The sequence below is a fragment of the Elephas maximus genome, chromosome X (genome assembly GCF_024166365.1).
Source record: "Elephas maximus indicus isolate mEleMax1 chromosome X, mEleMax1 primary haplotype, whole genome shotgun sequence".
NCBI classification, from domain to species: Eukaryota; Metazoa; Chordata; class Mammalia; order Proboscidea; family Elephantidae; genus Elephas; species Elephas maximus.
The window spans coordinates 92842244-92868751 of NC_064846.1; the positions used below are offsets into that span (position 1 = coordinate 92842244).

General features: G+C 37.8%; 1 protein-coding gene across 1 annotated transcript in view; it reads left to right on the forward strand.

The window, feature by feature from the left end:
* ABCB7 (ATP binding cassette subfamily B member 7) overlaps window positions 1–26508 on the forward strand; it is a 149277-nt gene that overhangs the window by 94934 nt on the left and 27835 nt on the right. Inside the window, exon 4 of the mRNA XM_049873299.1 lies at window positions 8153–8272. Coding sequence (XP_049729256.1) covers window positions 8153–8272 — 120 coding nt within the window. The remainder of the gene's footprint in view (window positions 1–8152; window positions 8273–26508) is intronic.

The window sequence follows — 26508 nt, forward strand, 5'->3', positions numbered from 1 at the left end:
GAAGTAACAATAATTGCATTAGGCTTTGGTCCTGACAATTTATACATCCATTTCCTCTCCATCCATAAATGCACTATACTTATTGTCTTAGCCATCTCTTGCTGCTGTAGCAGAAATACCACAAGTAGATGGTTTTAACAAAGAGAAATTTATTCCCTCACAGTGTAGCAGACTACAAGTCTAAATTCAGAGCATCAGCTCCAGGGGAAAGGTTTTCTCTCTCTGTAGGCTCTGGAGGAAGGTCCTCGTCATCAATCTTCCCCTGGTCTAGGAGCTTCTCCACACAGGAACCCTGGGTCCAAAGGACGTGCTCTGTTCCTGGCACTCCATTCTCGGTAGTATGAAGGTTCCCCACTCTCTGCTTGTTTCCCTTTCCTTTTATCTCTTGTAAGATAAAAGGTGGTGTAGGCCACACCCCAGGGAAACTCCCTTTACATTGGATCAGGGATGTGACCTGAGCAAGGGTGTTACATCCCACCCTAATCCTCTTTAACAACAGGCAGAGATTATGATTTATAACACACAGGAAAATCACAAAATGGAGGAGAACCACACATTACTGGGAATCATGACCTAACCAAGTTGATACATATTTGCGGGGGACACATTTCAATCCGTGACATTTATATACCCAATAATGTGGGGAAAGTTTTCGGGTTGCCCTCTGGATTTTTTAGTTAGAAATCTACTTGTCCTTTTTTGATAAGTAGATTTTATCAAGCCTTTATTATCCCTAACAGCATTTAAGTAGTGGTTAAAATTATTTCTGTCATTACTGTTACCTTTAGCTTGAGTCAAGGAGATATTCTCTTTTCTGAACAGTTTGCTTATCCCTGAAATTGTGGGCACTTCCAGGTGGCATAGTGGTTAAGAGCTTGGCTGCTAACGAAAAGGTCGGCAGTTCAAATCCACCAGCCTCTTCTTGGAAACCCTATGGGGGCAGTTCTACTCTGTCCTGTAGGGTTGCTATGAGTCGGAATCGACTTGACAGCAATGGGTTTGGTTTGGTTTTGGTTCCAAATTCTCTGCTAAATTAGTCCTTTAGGCTGCAAACATTTGGCCTGTAGCCAAATGTTTTGCTGTACAAAACAAATAGCTTTCCAAATTTTTTTGTGTATTTTTTCTTTCTTTTCACTGGTTTTGCCACCCAAGTACTTCCTTTTTCTGTTGAGAATATACACAGCAAAACATACACCAATTCAACTGTTTCTACATGTACAATTCTGTGACACTGATTATATTCATTCTTTCAGTTGTGCAGCCATTCTCTATTTTCTGTCTGATCTTTCAAGTTGCTGTTGTCAACTTGATCCCATATGGATAGTTCTTTAAACAGCATTTTTTACTAGTTAAGCTCATCTGTTGTTGGGTTTATTTTTGGTTTAAAGTTTAAAGATTATTGCAGGGCAATAGTTTAGGGGGTTCATCTAGCCTTAATGACTCCAGAAAGTCTGGAGTTCATGAGAATTTGAAATTCTGTTCTGCATTTTCCCACTTTTGATCAGGATTCTTCTATAGCATCTTTGATGAAAATGTTTAGTGATGGTGGCTGGACACCACCCAGTTCTTTTGGCCTCATGGCAATGGAAGCAGTTTCTTTTTAAACCAGTCTCTTGATTGCGTTAGTACATTGCGTGCTATTAGAATTAGGAATGTCTGATGATGAATTGGCAAATGTTGTGTTATATATATTTAACAATCATAAAAAAATTTTTAAGCCAAAAGTTAAAAAAAAAGAATTAGGAATGTGTATAAAACCAGAATCCATAGATAAATGCCTTATCAGCTAAGGAAAAGGTGCTGCCTTTACTAAAGTTCATTTTCTTTTTTCTTACTCTTTTATTTCTTATCAAAGCTCAGTAGGCTTCATACCCTTTGAAGGAAACAGGCTCTTGATAGAAAAAATTGCTGTCATTAGTGCTTGACAAGCCTTTCTGGTTAGAGATATAAAGTTACTGACCTTAGAAGCAAAATATGCATTAAATTTATTAACAGTTATCTTTAATATCTCAAAATGCTACCAAATAGCTGCTTCAGATGTGTTTTGATTGTTTTTTTTAAATTTTTATTCGTGTCTTGTTCATGTATTTATCAGCTATAAATGTTTACTTACAGAGCTTATGGCTGTATGACGCTACATCTCTCCCTCAGTTGATATTGTTGAATTGAGCACTCCCTCATATATATTTGTTTTTGGTCCAACTTGCTGTGATTGTGTTTTTCTGTCTTCCTATGTACAAGTTCTTCTTACCTGTCCAGTCTTGTAAAGCTTATGAAGCTATATATTAATACCAAATAAATAAATTAAAAAAAATTTTTATTGTGCTTTAAGTGAAAGTTTACAAATCAAGTCAGTCTCTCACACAAAAACTTATTATACCTTGCTACATACTCCCAGTTGCTCTCCCCCTAATGAGACAGCCTGCTCCCTCCCTCCACTCTCTCTTTTTGTATCTATTTCGCCAGCTTCTAACCCCCTCTACCCTCTCATCTCCCCTCCAGACAGGAGATGCCAACATAGTCTGAAGTGTCCACCTGATCCAAGAAGCTCACCCCTCACCCGCATCCCTCTCCAACCCATTGTCCAGTCCAATCCCTGTCTGAAGAGTTGGCTTTGGGTATGGTTCCTGTCCTGGGCCAACAGAAGGTCTGGGGCCATGACCACCGGGGCACTTCTAGTCTCAGTCAGACCATTAAGTCTGGTCTTTTTATGAGAATTTGGGGCCTGCATCCCACTGCAAAAATCTGTCAAAAGTTGTGTGGTTTAATAAATCACATATTATTAGGTCTACCTCTGGGATATTAACAAGAATTTGTCCTCATGTGTTTAACAATCGATAAATTAATTCATCAACTGAACAAATATTTATTACGCGTTTTCTGGTATCTGTCAAGCTTCTTTTTCTGTCACTTTTTTTTTTCTTTTGGTCTTCTTTGTTTTCATCTTTCATCTCTTTACTTTTTCTTCCAAACTCATTTCTTAAAAAATAATAAATAAAATTTTGTTAATATTCAAAGATCTTAGTGACCCTTGTGTTTTCTTTCTGAATCTAATTACTTTCTTTTAATTGTGGCTAGCTAATTCCAATATGGGGTTGCTATGAATTGGAACAACTCATAGTAACCTTATAGGACAGAGTCGAACTGCCCCGTAGTGTTTCCAAGGCTATAAATCTTTAGACACAAACCGCCACATCTTTCTCCTACAGAACGGCTAGTGGGTTTGAGCTGCTGACCTTTTAGTTGGGAGCCAGTGCTTAACTACTACCTTTCTAAAAACTTTTGTTCTTCATACCAACATGGTACTAGTTTTACGTTATAATGGGGCATAAAATATCAGTTCCAAGTATGTTTTAAATTTGAGGGTATTTAGCTATAGCTCAGAAGTACACATTGTATTTATTCCATTAGGAAAGTAAATTTACTCCTACTTTTGTTGGCCTTTTAATGATATTCTTTCTATAGAATTTTAGAGAGCTGTGTTGTCGTGATATATTCATCACAGTTTTTAAAATATCTTTTTTAAATTTTACTGTAACAATAATAAACATAAACATCAAAGAATTTCATACTTTGGGCTTATATGTATGAAAGCTTAAAAAAATAACTGTTAAGATATTAACCATTGGTTACTTCTGGAATTTTGACTCGTGAGGAATAACTTCCTTTCCTTCCATCACTGTGTGATTTTTTTTCCTACACTATCATAATCATTACTCTACATAGTATTTTTTAAAATAACCTAACTTCTTGTCATCCTCCTTGACCATTTCCTACATTTCCCACTCTTTTTTAAGAATGTGGTTTTACTGTCTGCTATTTTTGTTGTCTGCTTAATCTGAAATGAAAAAATTAGCTAATGTAAAGGTGCTGTCTAATTGAGTCTCTAGAATGTGGTCTATTTTCAGCTTTAGATAAAACTTTTTGTCTTTCAGGATTACCATTCCAGTATGAATTAACTGTTGTGGTTTTAAAATGAGGCATATTGTCTTTCATGATTTGAATTGAGGCCACCAGTTTTACTTTATTCTTGTTCAGTGGGAATAAACTTGTTTAAAATTCTGTAAAAATGTGCCTTAGCCTCCAAAATGCCTCTTTGATTTGGCCTCCTCTTTTTAAAAAAAGGACACAGTTTTCCCAACTTTATAGTTTATCTAAACTATAACTGAAGTCATGTACTTCACAGCTTAATGGATTCATAATGCATGATGACACAACTTCAGAACCCATTTTGTTAAATGAAGTGGCGACATTTTATGCACTATTAAGCCCACTAGAATAATTTTCTTGTTCTTAGCCATAGCTTTTCTGTGTCCTTATTGAAAAAATTCTGAGGTATGTTGTAGAAGGTTTTGACAAGAGAGATGTTTGTAAAGATATGCAGAAACAGTGCCTTTTTGTCATTAGTCAATCAAGAAAAATAAGGTGGAAAAACTTGTGAAATGTGAAAATGGTTGAAATGCCCCAGTTTGTGTTATGATGCATTAATTTATATTATTTAGTAATTGTTCAATTGGAAAAGCGAATTTTTAAATTGCAGCCATAATTCCTTTTTCAAAAATACTTTACCAGTTACAGGAGCATGTATGTATAAAGTAAATCATTAAGAACTATATATTCAGCATTTTATGTTTTTTTGCCATCATAAATATTTAAAGCAATTCAGGGAGGTAGGCCTTCTGTTTTCAGCACAATATGAAGATTTTATTTATGTTATTTTTTACTCAATAAACTGACTAAAAGAGACTAGAAAAGCAGTTTGCTGAGCCTTGGGGGATAACTATAATATTAAACTACCCTGTATTATATAATATGCTATTCTGGGTTTCTTATATATTGATACCATTCCTTGCTGTAGAAATCTTGAAATTGTGTAACTTTTTTCTGCTCTAAATGAATTAACTTTTTTCTTATTATATGTGAATTACAGAAAATACAAGCAAAAAGAACATAAAAAATTTTGCCTGATTCCACCCCCTCATAGCCACTGATGCTCACACTTTTAAGGATACTGCTTTCCAGATCCACTTGCATGCACATGCAAACTCATACGCACATCATATTTTTCCCTTGTTTCTGTGTTACTGCATATATTTCTGAATGGCTGTATTTTGTTGTACACAATCATTCTAATTTATTTACACAGTTCTCCACTGTTGATCACTTAAGTGGCTTCCAATTTTTTCCTATTTAAAACAGCGTGAGGAAAAAATCCTAGTAGCTAAATTTTTCATTCCTTTATTCAATAAATATTTATTGGAATCTACTACATGTTAGCCACTGTATTTGATACTGGGTTATAACAGTGAGCATGAAACACACAGTTAATACTTACATGGAATTTACATTCTAGTGGGGAAGCAGATATTAGTGTAATACACTGCTGTATGTGTAGTTATGACTAAAATGGATGCTATGTAAGAAGAGGACACTATTCTGTGAGAATACAGCAAGGGATCATGACTGGGGTTAAGGAAGGCCTCATTGAAGAACTACTATGAGCTGGCAGTTAGCTAGTTGAAAGGTGGCAGGAAATGGGGGAGGTGTTGCAGAGATAGAGATTATTCCAGGCAGAGGGAACAGTATTTTGCAAAGCCCATGTGACGAGAGGGATTGTGGCATGTTGAGGAATTGTAATAATGCCAGCATGGCATGAACACTGAAAGCAGTGGTGTAAGACGTACTGGAGAAGTAGATGGGGCCAGACCAAGCAAAGCCACATTATAGACTTTGGTCTTTATCCTAAGACTGATAGGATGCCATAACAGAGTTTTAAGCTGGGAGTGGTATATGATTGCAGAGTGAATTATTTGGAGAGGGACCTACTGGAGTGGATGCTGGAAAATCAGGAGTTTGTTGTGCTGGTTTAGGTCAGAAATAATAATAGATTAGATTGGTGGTGGAAGTGAAAAGAAAGATTGAAAAGATTTTTAGAAGGTAAAATTGCATAGTCTTATGTATTTTTTAGGATAAATTTCCAAAGGGGGATTGTTGAGTCAAAGGGCAGACTTACTTTAAAAGTAGATACTATCAAATTGCTTGCCAGAAAGGTTGTTTGTTGTCCTTTCCTATTAACAGTATATCAGAGTGCCCATTTTCAAATACCCTCACCAACAATGAGCATTATCTTTTTTTTTAATGCCTTTTCTAAAAATTGAGCTATATTTCAGTGTTTTGAATAGAGTTTGTTGCACCAACTCTAATAATATAGTAGTTTCTGGAATATAAATGTATTGATTTTATTTTGGTTTAGGTGTGGTTTTAATGTTTAATATTCCACCCATAAAAAAGTGAAACAAAACAAAAGGGTTTAATGGAAATGTTGCTTGAGAAGCATGGTAAAAAGAAAAATGTGAGATAGGTTTAGGTCAAATTAGGCATGATTGAAAAATTGCATTTTTACTGAAAATTTTAATTACCCTAACACCTGTTCTATATAGTCAATATCAAGACCTCTACTTCCCTAAACACTGTATTGTAACTACCATGAGTTTCTACTTAGAGCTCCAAAATATTTTAAATAAAAATTCTGGTAAAGAGCTCAAAAGTATATAAAGCTTTTACGCATGGGGCACAGTTACGGATACTTCCTAGACGCAGCCAAATACCTCACGGGATTGCCGTAGTGGTTTGAAGGCTTAAGACCATAGTCTCATGGGGCAAGTCAGTCAATTGGCATAATATAGTCCATAAAGACAATGTTCTACATCCTAGTTTGGTGTGTAGCATCTGGGGTCTTAAAAGCTTGTTAGTGTCCATCTAAGATACAACTATTGGTCTCTACTTGTCTGAAGCTAAAGAGAAAGACAGAAACCAAAGACTCAGTTAAGAAAACAGTCTACAGAACCGACAGTCTACGTGAACAACGACATCACCTACCTTGAGAACAGAAGAACTAGATGGTGCCTGGCAACCACTACCGACCATTCCAACCAGGGGTCCAATAGATGGTCCCAGAGAGAATGGGAGAAAGATGTAGAACAAAACTAAAATTCCCCCCCCCAAAAAAAAGCCAGATTTACTGGAGCAGTAGAGACCAGACGAATCCCAGAGACTATCACCCTGAGATACTCTTTAAACTTGGAACTGAAACCACTCCCAGAGGTCACCTTTCAGCCAAATGACAGATTGGCCCATAAAATAAATAATATCACCTGTGAGTACTAAGGAAAACCTGGTGGCGTAGTGGTTAAGTGCTGCAGCTGCTAACCAAAGGGTCAGCAGTTTGAATCCGCCAGGCACTCCTTGGAAACTCCATGGGGCAGTTCTACCCTCTCCTATAGGGTCGCTATGAGTCGGAATTGACTCGACTGCACTGGGTTTGGTTTAGGGTTTTTGGTGAGTACTAAACCAACCAACCCGTTGCCATTGAGTCAATTCCAACTCATAACGACCCTATAGGACAGAGTAGAACTGCCCCATAGAGTTTCCAAGGAGCACCTGGTGGATTTGAACTGCCGACCTTTTGGTTAGCAGCCGTAGCACTTAACCACTACGCCGCCTGTGAGTACTATGCACCTCAAAATAATCATCTAGATGAAACCAAATGGTTAGCATTTATTATAGACCAAAGACAAGAAGGCAAGGGTGGATAGGGAAGCTAGATTAATGGAAACAGACCAGCCAAACTGGAAATAATGAGAATGCTGATATATTGTGAAGAATGTATCCAGTGTCACTGAACAAAATATGTAGAAATTGTTACATGAGAACCTAATTTCCTCTGTAAACTTTCACCAAAAACACAATGAAATAAAATTTTTAAGAAGTATATAAATCTTTTGGCCACAAAGGTGGAAATAGGGAAATGTTTCTTAAGTTTTACGTAATTTTTTGATAGCTTAATAGCTAAAACAAACAAAAAATAACTATAGCACAGATCCTCTCAACCTCACTGAATAACTTTTTGAAAATATGATGTGGCTGTACTTGAAAGTAAGAGAAATGAGTAGCTTTTTAAAAAGCTATTGAATTAGTTAATTTTTCTACAGAGTAGTTTGAATTTGAAAGATATCAGCCTTAGATTGAGAATATCAGTTATATTTGTAATATTTTCAAATGTCTCTGAAGTATTTATTTAATTCCACATTATTGAAGTATAGTTACATCCGAAATGACATGTTACTCACTACTTTGTTTTCTCTTTCAACAGCTAAAAGATGTTGATACTCGGAAAATCATAAAAGCAATGCTTTCTTACGTGTGGCCCAAGGACAGGCCTGATCTACGAGCTAGAGTTGCCATTTCCCTGGGATTTTTGGGTGGCGCAAAGGTAATAGGAGAGATTAATGAATTGTTTGTTGCTATAACTAAGAAATACTACAGCATTTTCTGGTTATGACCCCTGGGCTGATATAAGCTACATTTGGGGGAGCATTGCCAACTTTTAAGACCCTCATTTAGTATACATAATTATTTTATGCAGTCAACAGAAAGCATATGGTAATGTCTGATTTTTCTGTGGATCAAATTTCTAACAGCCTCTACTTCTAGCAGCCTCAACTTAGTAGAATGCACTCCTGAAACTCCCGATACAGATCATTGGTTGTAACAAAGCATAATGAACTTTATAAAAAGCTCCTTCGAGCCTTGTTTAATATGTATTTCTGATAATCTGGGATCTTAGTTCCCAGTAATTGAAAAGAAGATGAAGACATTGTAGACAGATTGTAACATCAGTGATAAATAATAGTTAATATCTAGGGAAAAAGGGGCCCTGGGCTGCTATTTTTTTTTATCAAGGGAAAAAGGGGCCCTGGGCTGCTAACTAAGGGTCAGCAGTTGAAACCCACCAGCTGCTCTGCTTTGGTAAAGATTTACAGCCTTGAAAACCCTATGGGGCAGTTCTACTCTGACCTGTAGAGTTACTATGAGTCAGAATTGACTCAACAGCAACGAGTATGGCTATGGTATCAAGAGAAAACAACAACAACAACAAAAAACCCTAAAAAAAAAAACAGCCACAAGAGCTGGGCATTTTGGTACCATTCAGTGTAGGGACCCTCTACAGTTCAGCGGCCTCTTTTATTTATTTATTTTATTTTTATCGTAACACATTTTATTAAGGCAAAGTTGTAATGATAACCCTGAGTTTTCAAGAAAAGACTTTTTAAAAAAATTTATTTAGATTTTGAATCAGGAAAGTATATATCTTTAGGTACACATATTGTCATGGTGAAGAGCATAGTCTTTGGAGTAAAGCTGCCTGGACACTGCCACTCAGTAACCTTCTAACCTTGGGCAAGTTTCATAGTCTCTGTGCCTCGTTTTTCTGGTTTGTAAAATAGGGCTGTTAAGAAGATTAAGTACGTTAATATATAAAAGGCTTAGAACAGTGCCCAGCACATTGTAAAACACAATATAAGTGGTAAACTAAAAATAAGTAAGTTTAGATTTCCATCAAAAATATGTTAATAAAAATGTCTACTCAGACCTGAGAAGAACACATACTTTTGTGGTTACGACGGGGGGAGGGAGGGAGGGTGGGAGAGGGTTTTTTATTGATTAATCAGTAGATAAGAACTGCTTTAGGTGAAGGGAAAGACAACACTCAATACATGGAAGGTCAGCTCAATTGGACTGGACCAAAAGCAAAGAAGTTTCCGGGATAAAATGAATGCTTCAAAGCTCAGCGGAGCAAGCGCGGGGGTCTGGGGAACATGGTTTGCGGGGACTTCTAAGTCAATTGGCAAAATAATTCTACTATGAAATCATTCTGCATCCCACTTTGAAATGTGGCGTCTGGGGTCTTAAATGCTAACAAGCAGCCATCTAAGACGCAGCAATTGGTCTCAACCCACCTGGAGCAAAGGAAAATGAAGAACACCAAGCCCACATGACAACTAAGAGCCCAAGAGACAGAAAGGGCCACATGAACCAGAGACCTACATCATCCTGAGACCAGAAGAACTAGTTGGTGCCCGGCCACAATCGATGACTGCCCTGACAGGGAGCTCAGCAGAGGACCCCTGAGGGAGCAGGAGATCAGTGGGATGCAGACCCCAAATTCTCATAAGAAGACCAAACTTAATGGTCTGACTGAGACTGGAGGAATCCCGGCGGTCATGCTCTCCAGACCTTCTGTTGACACAGGACAGGAACCATCCCTGAAGAAAACTCATCAGACATGAAAGGGACTGGTCAGCGGGTGGGAGAGAGACGCTGATGAAGAGTGAGCTAATTATAGCAGGTGTACACTTGAGATTGTGTTGGCAACTCTTGTCTGGAGGGGGGATGGGAGGATAGAGAGAGAGGGAAGCCGGCAAAATTGTCAAGAAAGGAGAGACTGAAAGGGCTGACTCAAGACGGGGAGAGTAAGTGGGAGTAGGGAGTGAGATGTATGTAAACTTATATGTGACAGACTGATTGGATTTGTAAACGTTCACTTGAAGCTTAATAAAAGTTATTATTAAAAAAAAAAAATGTCTACTCAGAAGTATAAATGAGATTTGGCTATAATTTGGTTACCACTCTTACATATAAGGGCAGATATTTTGTTTTAGAGCCCAGGTCTTACCACTTTATTTTTTCTTTATGTGTTCACTTTTTTTATTCTTTTCCCTACCCCGAAAATATTTATTGAGAGCTTGTCATACAAAGTATTGTTCTTGGCACTGTGGGGTTTTCAAACATGAATAAAACAAATGTTTTCCCTCAAATCATCAGGATAAGGTGTTTTATTTTATTGACATAATGCAAAGTAGATCATAAATTATTTAAAAGAAGTACCAGTCAAGTGTTGTGGGGTTTTAGAGAAAGGAACCGTCATGAGGGGAAGTTGGGAAAGATTTCACAGAGGTGACGTATGAGATAGGCCTGGATTAATGAGTAGATTTGTTACAGGTATAGGAATAACATGAACAGTGGCCTAGATATGGGAAAGCATACTGTATTTGTGGAGAAGTGAGTAGTTGACCTTGGCTCCAGTGAGTGGAAATGTTTCAGAAGAGTTGCAAGTAAGCTTGGAAAGGTAGATAGAGCTCTTATTGGGAAATACCTTAACTGTGAAACAGAAAACTTTATTTATGTGGCAAATAGGAACATCTGTTTTGAGTAGAAAAGTAATAAGGTTAGAACTGTGCTTTAGGAAATAAATCGGCCCTGGTATATAAGATGTATTAGAGTGGTGAGAGACCTAAAGTAGACATACCATTTATTTCATGCATTGACCATTCAGCAAATATTTACTGACCAGTTATGAGGCTAATAGTCTGAGTGAGAATTAATAGCAGTTTGTACTAGAGTCGTGATAGATGTAAGAGATACTGTGAGGTAGGGAGATACAGTCAACAAGATTTAGCAACTGATCAAATATTAGCAGTAAGTGAAAAATAAGATTCAAAGATGAGAGAATGATAATGCGTTTAACAAAAGTAGGAAGGTAAATCAAGAGGTCTTTTTTGGGGAGATGAAGATTTGGGTTTTGGACATGATAAGTTTGAGATGCTTGTGGAATGAAACATCCAGATATTCAACTGGTAACATAAAATGCAAAACAAGTTTAGGAAGGAGCCGTGGGCTGGACAGATTAAGAGGTGATAGTTGAAACAACACAAATTTGTGTGTTCGTAAAGTAAAGAGCAGAAATAGAAGAAGATCAAGGCCAGAGCCTTTGATTAATGTGTTGTTGTAGGGAAATAAAGTAAACAAAGAAAACAGGGAAGTGACTGGAAAGGTAAGAGTAAAACCAAAATAATTCACAGCAGACTCCATCCATTTTCTTGTCTTCTTTCTCATCTTTGGGGTCTGTTGAGAACTCTTCCAATGAACCTGACCCATTCCATGGGAGAGTATTTAAGTTGCTGAGCAACTGACCAAGAATTCATACTTTATTCTATCTGTTTAAGCTGAACAGAGAGAACAGTATTACGAATCTAATTTTGGTGGCTAATGTTGAAATTTTTTAATTCTTATGTTTGTTATTAGTACAGTATGAGTTGCTGAATTATCTTTTACATGCAAATAATTAAAGGATAAAGAGAATTCTGAGCTCTTATGTGAGACAGAATTAGCAAATTTGCTAATTCCTTTATTAGCTGGATAAAAGTACCTTTCTGGCAAGTTAAAGGCAGATTCTTTTCTGGACTTTTCTTTTGAATTGAAGAGAACAGGTTAGAACGTGACTAATTAATTAAGCTAGCCAGAGGGAAGAGTCTTAAATGATGACATTAGGATTTATTTTTAGAGTCAGTTCCAGTCCTTCAAAGTACAAATTTCTGTTGCTTGCTGACAGGTCAATATCAAGGTGCAAAATCTAGACCTAAGCTAACTTCCTTAAGGACTGAAATATTTTTAGAAGGCTAATAATTGGCTCTTCAGTCAACAGATACTGAGCACCGATAGAATGGAAAGCACTGTACTAAATTCATGTGAACTAATTTCAACTAAACAGAAATTAGTATAGAAAATGCAATACTCAAAAAGAGTGTTTGATTGCTTTTGAATCAAAAGGAAGAAATTGGCAGATGTTATGATGAGTGCCTGCTAGTACTTGCAGAGCGTATAGAAAAACAGTTTTACAATTGGTGAGCAAGCATGAATCGTTATCCACTTCTACTCCCTTGGCTTCCTACTTTTTCCTCAATCCTGATAAATGCTTTGGCATATAAACACTTTGGACCAATCCAGGCCCCTTTATACTCTGGTCTTCTCTAACTCCTCCACATACTTCTGGGAATTTTATTGCAAGGTTCAGGAACCTTCTCAGCTATAAATGCCACACAGCCATCTGAGCAGAAAAGAGAAATTTGAGGTGGGAAGAAGAACAAGGCAGGAGGATTTCATACTTAACTTATGAGGCTACAGTGTACCTTATGCCTTGCTTGTAACCCTTTTGATGCTGTTTCAATTCTGAGAATTTTAAGGCTATCATTGTTTCTACCAAAGATTTAAAAAACAAACTGTATTATGTAGAGAGAGAGAGAGCACGTTACTTGTCTTCATTCCTTAAATCTGCACAAATCTTATGCAGTGTCTTTTCTTACCATTCAAACACATATCATAGTAATATTGTATCATCATTAATCTGGGGATTTTCAAAAGGGTTTTTTTTTTAATTCAACCGTTCTACTAATATTTTTAAAAAAGCTGTGCTGAGATTTAAGGAAAACATAGAACACATTTACTGAAATAATCTGATTTTATAAAATAGATTTTAATTTTAATATTTTTTAAAGTCTGTTCATACTTTCTAACCAACACCATCTTGAAAACTACTTAGTTTAATAGAGAAAATGAGGGCAAAGGAAATTAAAGTATCAAGGTACTGTCAATTAATAATATTAGAAATGAAAATAAACTATCTGTAAATTTATAAATAAGAGTGATGTCTTAGGCTGGTTCTCTAGAGAAGCAAAACCAGTGAAACGTATGTGTATATGTAGAGAGAAGGGGGGAAGGAGTAGGGGAAAAAAGAGAAAGATTTATTTCAACGAAATGGCACACGCAGTTGTGAAGGCTGGCAAGTCCCAAATCTGTGGATCAGACATCAGGCTGGAGGCTTCTTCTGACTCAACGTGGTTGCAGGGGCTGACGAACCCAAAATCGGCAGATCAGAAGGCAGGCTGCTGGCTCACATCCCAAGAACTGGAGGTCAGATGATGACAAGTCAGATGCAAGATCCAGAGAGAACAAGCTTTGCCAGAACATCAGTATATATTGGATGCAGGCCACATCTCCAAGAAAACTCCCCTTTCAACTGATTGGCTGCTCACATCAGATCACAAAATGTAGGATGATTACATAATATCTGCCAAACCACTGAGAATCATGGCCTAGCCAAGTTGACACATAACTTTAACCACCACTAGTGATTTATAGAAAGATAATCAGTGCCCATTTTTTTTCCAGGAATGCATCTGTATCTAAAAAGATAATATTGTATGTATTGAACAAATGTTGATTGAGTGTTTACTAGATACTAGGCACTGTGCTAGGCAGGGAGGGAATACAAAAAAGAAGAAAATGTGGGTTTTGCCCTCCTGGAAGGCAAACAAGCAAAACACCCAAAGGAAGATACAAATCAAGCTGTATGCGAGTAGCAATGATGAGGCATCTAGGGAAGGATGTAAGGAAGACCCGGCATTTTCCTGTAGCTACTCTCTTGTCAAAATCTACTACCCAGTAACTTCAGAAAATACATGCATGTTTTGCTTGACTTTCATTTATTGAAAACTTTCTGAAAAACACTTCTTTTAAATGAAACAATACTACCTGAAGCCTTTATTAAAGTTGAAAAATATGATTTATACCATTTTTTTTAACTAACAGACTTTATTTTTTAAAGCCTTTTTTAGGTTTACAGAAAAATTGAGCAGAAAGTACAAGGAGTGTTCCCAGATGCCTCTTCTCCCCCCCACCTCAGTTTCTTCTATTAGTAACATCTTGCATTAGTGTAGTACAATTTGTTGCAATTGATGAACCAGTACTGATACATTATTATTAAGTAAAGTCTTAGTTTATATTAGTGCTCACTCTTTGTGTTGTACATTTCTATGGGTTTTGCCAATGTTTAATGTTATGTATCCACAACTACAGTATCATACAATATAGTTTCACCACCCTAAAAATCCTTGGTCCCCAACCTATTTAACCCTCTCTGGAGGGATCAGTCCCTGGAGAAGGACATCATACTTGGTAAAGCAGAGTCAGCAAAAAAGAAGAAGACCCTCAAAGAAATGAATTGACATAGTGGCTGCAAAAGTGGGCTCAAACAAAGCAATGATTGTGAGGATGGTGCAGAACTGGGCAGTGTTTTGTTCTGTTGTACATAGGATCTCTGTGAGTTGGAACCAACTCAGTGGCACCTAACAACAACGCTCCCCGCCAAGTCCCTGGCAACCAGTAATCTTTTTACTATTTCTACAGTTTTGGTTTTTCCAGAATGTCATGTAGTTGGAATAATGCCACCTTTTCAGATGGGCTGCTTTCACTTAGTGATTTGGCATTTAAGGTTCCTCCATGTCTTTTCAAGGCTTGGTTGCTCATTTCTTTTTATTACTGAATAATACCCATTTTTATGGATGTATCACAATTTGTTTATCTATTCACCTATTGAGCGAAATCTTGGTTGCTTCATTTTTTGGCAGTTTTAAATAAAGATGTTATGAACGTTTGTGTTTAGGTTTTTGTAGGGACGTAAGTTTTCAGTTCACTTGGGTAAATTCCTAAAAGTACGATTTGCTGGATCATATGATAAGACTTTGTCTAGCTTTGTAAGAAAGTGCCAAACTTTCTTCCAAATGGCTGTACCATTTTGCTTTCCCACCAGCAGTGAGCGAGAGTTCCTTTTGCTCCCATCTTCGCCAAGATTTTAGTGGTATCTCACTGTTATTTTAATTTGCACTTACCTACTGATGTATAATGTTGAACATCTTTTCACATGCTTTGCTATACTGAGTTCAATAGTCCTTCTTCCCCCAGATTCATGTCCTTCCCAGAACCTCAAAATGTGAACTTATTTGGAAATAGAGTCTTTGCAGATATAATTACTTAAGATGATGTCCTGCTGGAGTTGTTGTTGTTAGGTGCCGTCGAGTCAGTTCCGACGCATAGCGACCCTATGCACAACAGAATGAAACACTGCCCGGTCCTGAGCCATCCTTACAATCATTGTTATACTTGAGCTCATTGTTGCAGCCACTGTGTCAGTCCACCTCGTTGAGGGTCTTCCTCTTTTCTGCTGACCCTGTACTCTGCCAAGCATGATGTCCTTCTCCAGGGACTGATCCATCCTGACAACATGTCCAAAGTATGTAAGATGCAGTCTCGCCATCCTTGCTTCTAAGGGGCATTCTGGTTCTACTTCTTCCAAGACAGATTTGTTAGTTCTTTTGGCAGTCCATGGTATATTCAACATTCTTCACCAGCACCACAAATCAAAGGCGTCAGTTCTTCGGTCTTCCTTATTCGTAGTCCAGCTTTCACATGCATATGATGTGATTGAAAATACCATGGCTTGGGTCAGGCGCACCTTAGTCTTCAAGGTTACATCTTTGCTCTTCAACACTTTAAAGAGGTCCTTTGCAGCAGATTTACCCAATACAACGCGTCTTTTGATCTCTCGATTGCTGCTTCCATGGCTGTTGATTGTGGATCCAAGTAAAATGAAATCCTTGTCAGCTTTAATCTTCTCTCTGTTTATCATGATGTTCCTCATTGGTCCAGTTGTGAGGATTTTTGTTTTCTTTATGTTGAGGTGCAATCCATACTGAAGGCTGTGGTCTTTGATCTTCATCAATAAGTGTTTTGAGTCCTCTTCACTTTCAGCAAGCAAGGTTCTGTCATCTGCATAACGCAGGCTGTTAATGAGTCTTCCTCCAATCCTGATGCCCCGTTCTTCATATAGTCCAGCTTCTCGGATTATCTGCTCAGCATACAGATTGAGTAGGCAGAATACAACCCTGATGCACACCTTTCCTGCTTTAAACCAGTGAGTGCCCCCTTGTTCTGTCCGAACAACTGCCTCTTGATCTATGTACAGGTTCCTCGTGAGCACAATTAAGTGTTCTGGAATTCCCATTCTTCGCAATGTTATCCATAATTTGTTAAGATCCACACAGTCGAATGCCTTTGCATAGTCAATAAAACACAGGTGAACATCCTTCTGGTATTCTCTGCTTTCAGCCAGTATCCATCTGACATCAGCAATGATATCCCTGGTTCCACATCCTCTTTTGAAACCAGCCTGAATTTCTGGCAGTTCTCTGTCAATATACTGCTGCAGCCATTTTTGAATGATCTTCAGCAAAATTTTGCTAGCGTGTGATACTAATGATATTGTTCTATAATTTCCACATTTGGTTAGATCACCTTTCTTGGGAATCGGCATAAATATGGATCTCTTCCAGTTGGTTGGCCAGGAAGCTGTCTTCCATATTTCTTGGCATAGATTAGTGAGCGCCTCCAGCGCTGCATCTGTTTGTTGAAACATCTCAGTTGATACTCCATCAGATCCTGGAGGCTTGTTTTTCGCCAATGCCTTCAGAGCAGCTTGGACTTTTTCCTTCAGTACCGTCAGTTCCTGATCATATGCCACCTCTTGAAATGGTTGAACATCGACTAATTCTTTTTTGGTATAATGACGCTGTATTGCTTCCATCTTCTTTTGATGCTTCCTGCATAATTTAATATTTTCCCCATAGAATCCTTCACTATTGCAACTCAAGGCTTGAATTTTTTATTCAGTGCTTTCAGCTTGAGAAACACCGAGTATGTTCTTCTCTTTTGGTTTTCCATCTCCAGCTCTTTGCACATGTCATTATAATACTTTACTTTGTCTTCTCCAGCCGCCCTTTGAAATCTTCTGTTCGGTTCTTTCACTTCATTAGTTCTTGCTTTTGTTTTAGCTGCTCGACGTTCGAGAGCAAGTTTCAGAGTCTCCTCTGACATCCATCTTGGTCTTTTCTTTCTTTCCTGTCTTTTCAGTGACCTCTTGCCTTCTTCATGTATGAGGTCCTTCATGTCATTCCACAACTCGTCTGGTCTTCAGTCACTGGTGTTCAGTGCATCAAATCTGTTCTTCAGATGGTCTCTAAATTCATGTGGGATATACTCCAGGTCATATTTTGGCTCTCGTGGACTCGCTCTGATTTTCTTCAGTTTCAGCTTGAACTTGCCTGTGAGCAATTGATGGTCTGTTCCACAGTCGGCCCCTGGCCTTGTTCTGACTGATGATATTGAGCTTTTCCATCGTCCCTTTCCACAGATGTAGTCAATTTGATTTCTGTGTGTTCCATCTTGTGAGGTCTATGTGTATAGTCACCATTTATGTTGGTGAAAGAAGGTATTTGCAATGAACAAGTCGTTGGTCTTGCAAAATTCTATCATTTGATCTCTGGCATTGTTTCTGTCACCAAGGTCATGTTTTCCAACTACCGATCCTTCTTCTTTGTTGGTTAGGCTAAATCTAATATGACTTCTGTCCATATAAAAAGGGAATAAGAGACACACAGGGAGAATACCATGTGATTGACAGGCAGTGACTGGAGTGATGCATCTACAAGCCAAGGAATGCCAAGGATTGCCAGCAACACCGAGAGCTAAGAAAAAGGCATGGAACAGATTCTCTCCTAGAGCCTTCAGGGAGAACATGGCCTCGGTGACACCTCGATTTCATACTTCTAGCCTGTAGAACTGTGAAAAATTAAATTTCCATTTTTTTAAGCTACCTAGTTTGTTGCAGTCTGTTCCATCAGCCCTGGGAAAGTAAAGCATATGCTGTCTCCATATCTTTTTTATGGGGACAGTGGTAGTTTAGTGGCAGAATTCTCACATTCCAGGCAGGAGACACAGGTTCAATTTCCAGCCGGTGTACCTCATGCATAGCCGCCACCCGCCTGTCAGTTGAGGGTTATGTGTTCCCCTGATGTTGTACAGGTTTCAGTGGAGCTTCCAGACTAAGACTGACTAGGAAGAAAAGCCTGGCAATCTACTTCTGAAAATCAGCCAGTAAAAACCCTGTGAATTACAATGGTGTGATCCCCAGCCAATAATGGGGATGGCTCAGGACAACACGGCATTTATTCCGTTGTTCATGGGGTTGCCGTGAGTCAGGGCCAAGTTGATGACAACTAACAACAGTATCTTCGTTGGTGAGGTGTCTGTCCAAATTTTTGCTCATTCTGTAGTTGTGTTGTTTTCTTATCGTCTAGTTTTAAAGGGTTCTTTGTATATTTTAGATACAGGTACTTTACTGGATATGTGTTTTGCAGATATTTTTCCCTAGTCTGTGGTTTGTCATTTCATTCTCTTAACAGTGTCTTTCACAGAGTTAAAGTTTTTTGTTTTAATTAAGCCTAAATTATCAATTTTTTCTTTCATAGATTGTACTTTTGATGTATTTAAAAAGTCACTGCCAAACCCGAGGTCACTTGGATTTTCTCCTTTGTTAAAAGTTTCATTGTTTTATGTTTTACATTTAGATCTATGATGACTTTTGTGTTAATTTTTGTGAAAAGTGTAAAGACTGAGTCTAACTAATTTATTCCCTTTTTTATATGGATGTCCAGTTGTTCCAGCACCATTTATTAAAAAAGACTGTCCTTTCTCCATTGGATTGCCATTGCTACTTTGTCAAAAATCAGTTGACTACATTTGTCTGGATCTGTTTCTTGACTCTCTTTTTTTCCATTTATCTATTTGTCTAGTCTTTCACCAGTACCACACTGTCTTGATTACTGTAGGTATATACAGTAATATATGTATATGCACCACATAACATCCATTTGGGCAACATCTGACCACATATACGTCTGTGGTTGCATAAGATTATGATAGAGAATGGGAGGTAGTGGACATAACTGGATGTGCAGATTACATATTAGCCTATGTATACAGTAGTATATATTTACAATGTATCTATCGATGAGCAGCAGGCAGCTGAGCCCCAGCATCCACCACCCACCATTCCAGGATGCCTACTCACCCAACAGGGAACTTCCCCAATGTGCCCAGGGCTCACCCAGGGACTCCCCACAGCCATGCAGCTGCCGCTTCCTGTGCTAACCTGGAGTTGCTGTAGATCAAATCACTTCCAATATTGAAACATTGATCCTACTTTGGCGGCCGTCTTGTGGACTGTTCGAGACTCACACACATAAGAGTTCAGCTTTTCTCAATGGCTGCACTCAATATCCATGCTGGACTCCCTCCAGCCCTGGGACCACTGCCAGCTGCCTGGGCCCTGTGCACCACAGCCCCTGTATACAGTAATGTATATTTACAGTGTATTATGTATGCAGCATTGTACAGTATTAACCTACTTAACCCATATATTACCCTGCCTGATACATTAGCTGAAATACAGTACTGTATGTGTATAGTATCCTGGCTATTCAATCAGTGCAGGTACACCACAGTACCCCATATAACTTTGCTAAGTATATGATATGGTTTTCGCACAACGTCCAAATCACATAACGTCCTATTTCACAGAATGTATCGTGAACGTTAAGTGACACATGACTGTAGTAAGTCTTGAAGTTGAGTAGTGTCATTCCTTGGACTTTGTTCCTTTTCTTCAGTATTGTGTTGGCTATTGTGGGTCTTTGTCATTCCATATAAACTTCAGAATCAATTTGGTAATACCCACAAAATAACTTCCGGGTATTTTATTGTGATTATGTTGACTCTATAGATCTGGTTGAGAAGACCTGACATTTTAACAGTATTGAGTCTCCCTAGGTGTCTGGGTGGCATAAACAGTTTGTTTGACTACAAACCTAAAGACTGGCGATTTGAACCCACCCAGAGGCTCTGTGGAAGAATGGCTTGGCTGTATGCTTTTGTACAGATTTTAACCAAGAAAGCCATTTGGAGCTCAATTCTACTCTGTAATACATGGGGTCTCCATGAGTCAGAAGTAACTTGACAGCAATGGGTTTGGGGTTTCTAAAAAAATTTTTTTTTATTCATGATCATGGAATATCTCTTGATTTATTTAGATCTCCGATTTCTTTCATCAGAGTTTTGTCGTTTCCCTCATATAGATCTTATACATGTTTTGTTAGATTTATACCTAAATATTTCATATTTTTGGTGCTAATATAAATAGTATTGTGTTTTAAATTTCAAATTCCAGTTGTTCATTGGTGGTATCTAAGAAAGCAATTGACATTTGTTTATTAACATTTTATCCTGCAACATTGCTATAATCACTTATTAGTACAATGTTGAGTTGGAGTGGTGAGAGGGGACATTATTTCCTAATTCCTAATCTTAGGGGAAAGCATCTAGTTTCTCACCCTCAAGTATGATGTTAGATTTAGGTTTTTGTAGATGTTCCTAGTTGGCTGAAAGTTTTTCTCCCGAGTGGGCATTGAATTTGTCAAATGGTTCTTCTGCATCTATTGATATGATCAAGGAGCCCTGGTGGTGCAGCAGTTACATGTTCGGCTGCTAACTGCAAGGTTGGTGGTTCAAGCCCACCCAGTGGCTGCATGGCAGAAAGACCTACTGTTCTGCGCCCATAAAGATTACAGCCTAGAAAATCCTATAGGGCAGTTTTACTGTGTCTTATTGGGTTGCTACGAGTCAAAATCGACTCGATGGCACCTAACAACAATACCAACAATTAATATTACATGATTTTTCTTCTTTAGCCTGATGAAGTGCTGGATTACATAAATTGATTTTTTTAATGTTGAAGCAGCTGCATACCTGGAACAAATCCCAATTGGTTGTGCTGTATAATTGTTTTTAATATCTTATTGTGGTTTGGGTGAAAGTTTACAGAGTAAATTAGTTTCCCATTCAACAATTTATACACATTTTGTTTCGTGATATTACTTGCAATCCCCTCAGTGTGACAGCACTGTACCAACTTCCTGAGTTCCCCATTTCCATATACCCATCTTTCCTGCCCCTTCTGCCTTCTAAGCTTTGTTTCTGGGCAAATGCTGCCGTTTTGGTCTTGTATGGTTGATTGTTCTGAGGAGCTCATTCTTCACAGGTGTTATTGTTCACTTTATAGGCCTGTCTGTTGTTTGGCTGAAAGGTGATATCCAGGAGTGGAGGGTGTCTGAGGGCCTTAGTCTCCAGGGTTCCACCAGTCTCTATCAGACCAATAAGTCTGGTCTTTTTTGTAAATTTGAATTTTGTTCCATATTTTTCTCCCACTCTGTCCAGGACCTTCTACTGTGATCCCACTCAGAGCAGTTGGTATTGGTAGCCATGCACCATCTACTTCTGGCCTCAGGCTAATGGAGGGTATGGTTCTTGTGGTCCATTAGTTCTCTCAACTGTTTCCTTGAGACTTTGATTTTCTTCACTCTTCTTTGCTCCAGACAAGAAGAGACCAATAGTTGTATCTTAGATGGCTGCTCATAAGCTTTTAAGAACCCAGTCTTTATTCACCAAAGTAGGATGTACAACATTGTTTTTATGGACTATGTTATGTCAGTTGATCTCAGTGTCTCCTCAGACTATGTTCTTAAGCCCTCAAGCCCAGTGACTCAGTCCCTCGAGGTGTTTGGTTATAGCTAAGAAGTTTTCATAACTGTGCTTCTGTGTGCTCTACTACATACACGGACATATTTGCGGCACATACAAGTGCATATATAGAAATATCCTTTGCCAAGCCTATATATGCTAGTGGGTGTACTCCCATACATCATCTTATACCTGTTCAGTTTACATATCTACCTATGTATCCACTCGTGAATTATTGTTTATTACTGTTATTGTAGATTGTGTATGTAATAGTATTTACCGCTGTTTCCTTTTACTCTTGCGTACCTTTCAATGTCTTCCTTTGCCTTAGTTGTGTTGTGCTGACTTTATCATGCTGTGTATTGTCTTTCCCTTCACCCAAGTTAATACATACCTACTATCTAATTAATGATTTTTCCATACCTGCTAAGTATCAAAGAATGTTTCTTCCTGTGTGTAAACCTTTTCTTGACTTTTTATAATAGTGGTATCATACAGTATTTGTCATTTTGTGATGGGCTTATTTCACTCAGCATAATGTCCTCCAGGTTCATTCATGTTGTGTGATGTTTTGCAAATTCATTGTTATTCTTTAACATTGCATAGTATTCCATTGTATGTATATACCACAGCTTGTTTTTCCATTCATCCACTGATGGGCACTTAGGTTGTTTCCATCTTTTTGCTATACTGAATAATGCTGCAATGAACATGGGTGTGCATATATCTATTTCTGTTATGGCTCTTAACTTTTTTAAGGAAGTGCCATACCGTTTCCACAGTGGTTGTACCGTTTTATATTCCCACCAGCAGTGTATGAAAGTTCCAATCTTCCCACACCCTTATCAGCATTTGTTGTTTTTTGTTTTATTTTTTTTTTATCATTGCCATTATTGCCAGGGTGAGTTGATATCTCGTTTTGATTTGCATCTCTCTATAATGGCTTTTTTTAATTTTTTATAATGGCTAATGGGGAGCCCAGGTGGTGCAGTGTTTAAGATCTCGGCTGCTAACCAAAAGGTTGGCAGTTCAAATCTACCAGCTGTTCCTTGGAAACCCTGTGGGGCAGTTCTACTCTGTTCTTAGGGTCGCTATGAGTTGGAATTGATTCAGTGGCACCTAACGACAACAACAATGGCTAATGATTGTGAACATCTCTTCATGTATTTGTTGGCTGCCTGAATGTCTTCTTTGGTGAAGTATCTGTTCATGCCCATTTTTTAAGTAGATTGTCTTTTTGTCGTTGAGGTGTTGAAATTTTCTCAAAATTTTAGAGATTAGTCCCTTGTCAGATATGTCATTGCCATTTTTTTTTCCTGGTCTGTAGGTTCTCTTTATCTTCTTTTGGAAAAGGCTTGATAGGTGTTTAATTTTTAGGAGGTCCCAATCGTCTAGTTTGTCGTCTGCTGTTTGTATATTTTTAGATATGTTTGGTAGTCTATTTATGTCGTAAATGAGGGCCCATAGGTTTGCCCCTGTTTTTTCTTCCATGATCTTTATAGTTTCATGCTTTATATTTAGGTCTTTGAGTCTTCTTGAATTAGTTTTTGTATATGGTGTAAGGTATGGATCCTGTTTCATTTTTCTGCAAGTTGATATCAAGTTTTGCCAGCACCATTTGTTAGTCTATCTCTTCCACATTTAATTTATTTCGGCCCTTTGTTGAACATCAACTATCAATAGGTGGATGATTAACTTGTGTGTTCTGAGTTTTGTTGCATTGGTCTAAATGTCTGTCGTTGTGCCAGTACCAGGGTTTTTACTACTGTGACTATTGTCTGTATAGAAGGCTCTGAGATCGATAAGTGTGAGGCCTTCTACATTCTTCTTCAGTAGTGCTTTGCTTTTCTGAGGCCTCTTCCCTTTCCATATAGAGTTGGTGATTAGTGTTTTTATCTTGTCAAAGAATGTTGATAGAATCTGTATCAGAATTACATTATATCTGTAGATCACTTTGGAAACCCTTGTGGTGTAGTGGTTAAGTGCTATGGCTGCTCACCAAAGGGTCAGCAGTTCAAATCCGCCAGGCGCTCCTTGGAAACTCTATGGGGCAGTTCTACTCTGTCATATAGGGTCGCTGTGAGTCGGAATCGACACGACAGCACTGGGTTTGGTTTTTGGTTTGGTAGATCACTTTGGGTAGTATTGACATTTTCACAATGTTAAGTATTCCTACCCTTGAGCTTGGTGTGTTTTTCCACTTATGTAAGTTGCTTTTGGTTTCTTGCTACACGTTTTGTAGTTTTCTTTGTAAAAGTCTTTTATATCCCTGGTTAGGTTTATTCCTATGTATTTTATCTTTTGGGGTATTTTCCTGATTTGCTTTTCAGAGTTCTCTCTGTAAGTGTAGAGGAACCTGACTGATTTTTGTATGTTGATCTTACACCAACAGTCAGTTTGCTGCATCCTTCTATTAGTGCCAGTGGCTTACTTCTGGAATCTCTGGGATTTTCTATGTATAAGATCATATCATCTGCAAATAGGAATAGTTTTACTTCTTTATCAATTTGGATACCTTTTATTTTCCTTTATTGCCTTATTGCCCTGGCTAGGACTTCCAGAACAATGTTGAATAAGAGTGGTGATAAAGGACATCCTAATCTGGTTCCCATTTTCAAGGGTAATGCTTTCAGCATCTCTCCACTGAGAATAGCTGTTGGCTGTTGGTTTTGTATCTATGACCTTTATTATGTTGAGGAATGTGCTGAGAATTTTTATCAGGAATGGGTGTTGGATTTTATCAAATGCCTTTTCTGCATTGACTGATATGATCATGTGATTCTTTTCTGTTGTTTTATTTATGTGGTGGATTATGTTGGTTGATTTTCTAATGTTAAATCACCCTTGTATACCTGGTATGAATCCTAGTTGGTAATGATGTATTATTTTTTTGATATGTTGTTGGATTCTACTGGCTAGGATTTTGTTGAGAATTTTTGTGTCTATATTCATGAGAGATGCTGGGTTATAATTTTCCTTTTTACTTATGTCTTTGCCTGCCTTTGGTATCAGGGTTATACTTGCTTCATAGAATTAATTTGAGAGTATTCCATCTTTTTCTGTATCCTGGAATAGTTTGGGTAGACTTGGTGTCAGATCTTCTCTGAATGTTTGGTAGAATTCTCCAGTGAAGCTGTCTGGGCTAGGGCTTTTTTGTTGTTGTTGTTAGTTTTTTTTATGACTTCTTCAATTTCTTCTTTTGTTTTGAGCCTGTTCGGATTTTCTACCTCAGTTTGTGTTAGTTTAGGTAGGTATTCTGTTTCTAGAAATTTACCCATTTCTTCTAGATTTTCAAATTTGTTAGCATATAGTTCTTCATAGAGTTCTGTTATGATCCTTTTTCCGCCAGGTGGTTCTGTTGTAACCACACCCATCTCGTTTCTTATTTGTGTTATTTGCATCCTTTCCTTTTCCTTTGTCAATTTGGCCAGTGGTTTGTTGATTTTATTCTTTCAAAGAACCAACTTCTAGTGTTGTTGATTCTTTCTATTGTTTTTCTGTTTTCTATTTCATTAATTTCTGCTCTAATCTTTATTATTTCCTTTCTTCTGACCTATATAACTTTTCTCCTCTCTGAAGAACTTCTTTTAACATTTGTTGGAAGGCAGGTCTAGTGGCAACGAATTCTCTCAATTTTTGTTTGTCTGAGAATGTCTTTATTTCTCCTTATACTTTCAAAGGATAATATCACTGAATACAGAGTATAGTGAAACCTGTGAGAGCCAGAGCTTGAAGAGACTGCCTTGTTTTTTTGGGTTTCTCAACTTTTCCACCTTTGACAAGGTACAGTCACCACTTTTTCTATCACTCTCTACTTAGTGGAAAATATTTGAGTTTTCCATCTCTGACAGGCTTTCACCTTACACAGGCTCCAGTTTTCACAGGTTTGTACTAGGTTGGTGGTTTTATTCTTTCAACATTTTAAGTATTTCACTTCACTCTTTCTTGTTTGTATGGTTTCTAAAGAGAAATCCAATATAATTCTTATCCTTGTTCCTCCTGACTTCTTTTAAGATTTTCCCTTCACCTTTGATTTTCTGCAGTTTGGATATGATATGCCTAGGAGTAGATTTTTTGCTATTTATCCTTTTTGGTGTTTTGTGAGTTTATTGGATCTATGATCTGGTATCTGTCATTAATTTTGAAAAATTCTCAGCCTTATTCAAATATTTCTTCTATTCCTTTCTCTCTTCTACTTCTGGTATTCCCATTACATGTATGTTACACCTTTTATAGTTGTCCCTCTTATTCTGTTCCCTTTTTTCATTCTTTTTTGTTTTTGCTTTTCAGTTTTGGAAATTTCTATTGACATGTCTTCAATGTCACTGATTCTTTCCTCGGCTGTGTACATTCTACTGTTGACCCCATCAGAGGCGGTCTTCATTTCTTTTACTGTGTGTTTTGATATCTAGAATTTTCATTTGATTCTTCCTTAGAGTTTCTGTCTCTGCTTATGTTACCCATCTGCTCTTGCATGTTGTCTACTTTTTCCATTAGAGCATATTAATCATCATTATTTTAATTTTACAGTTCCTGGTCTGATAATTCCAAAATCTCTGCTGTTTCTGAATCTGGTTCTGA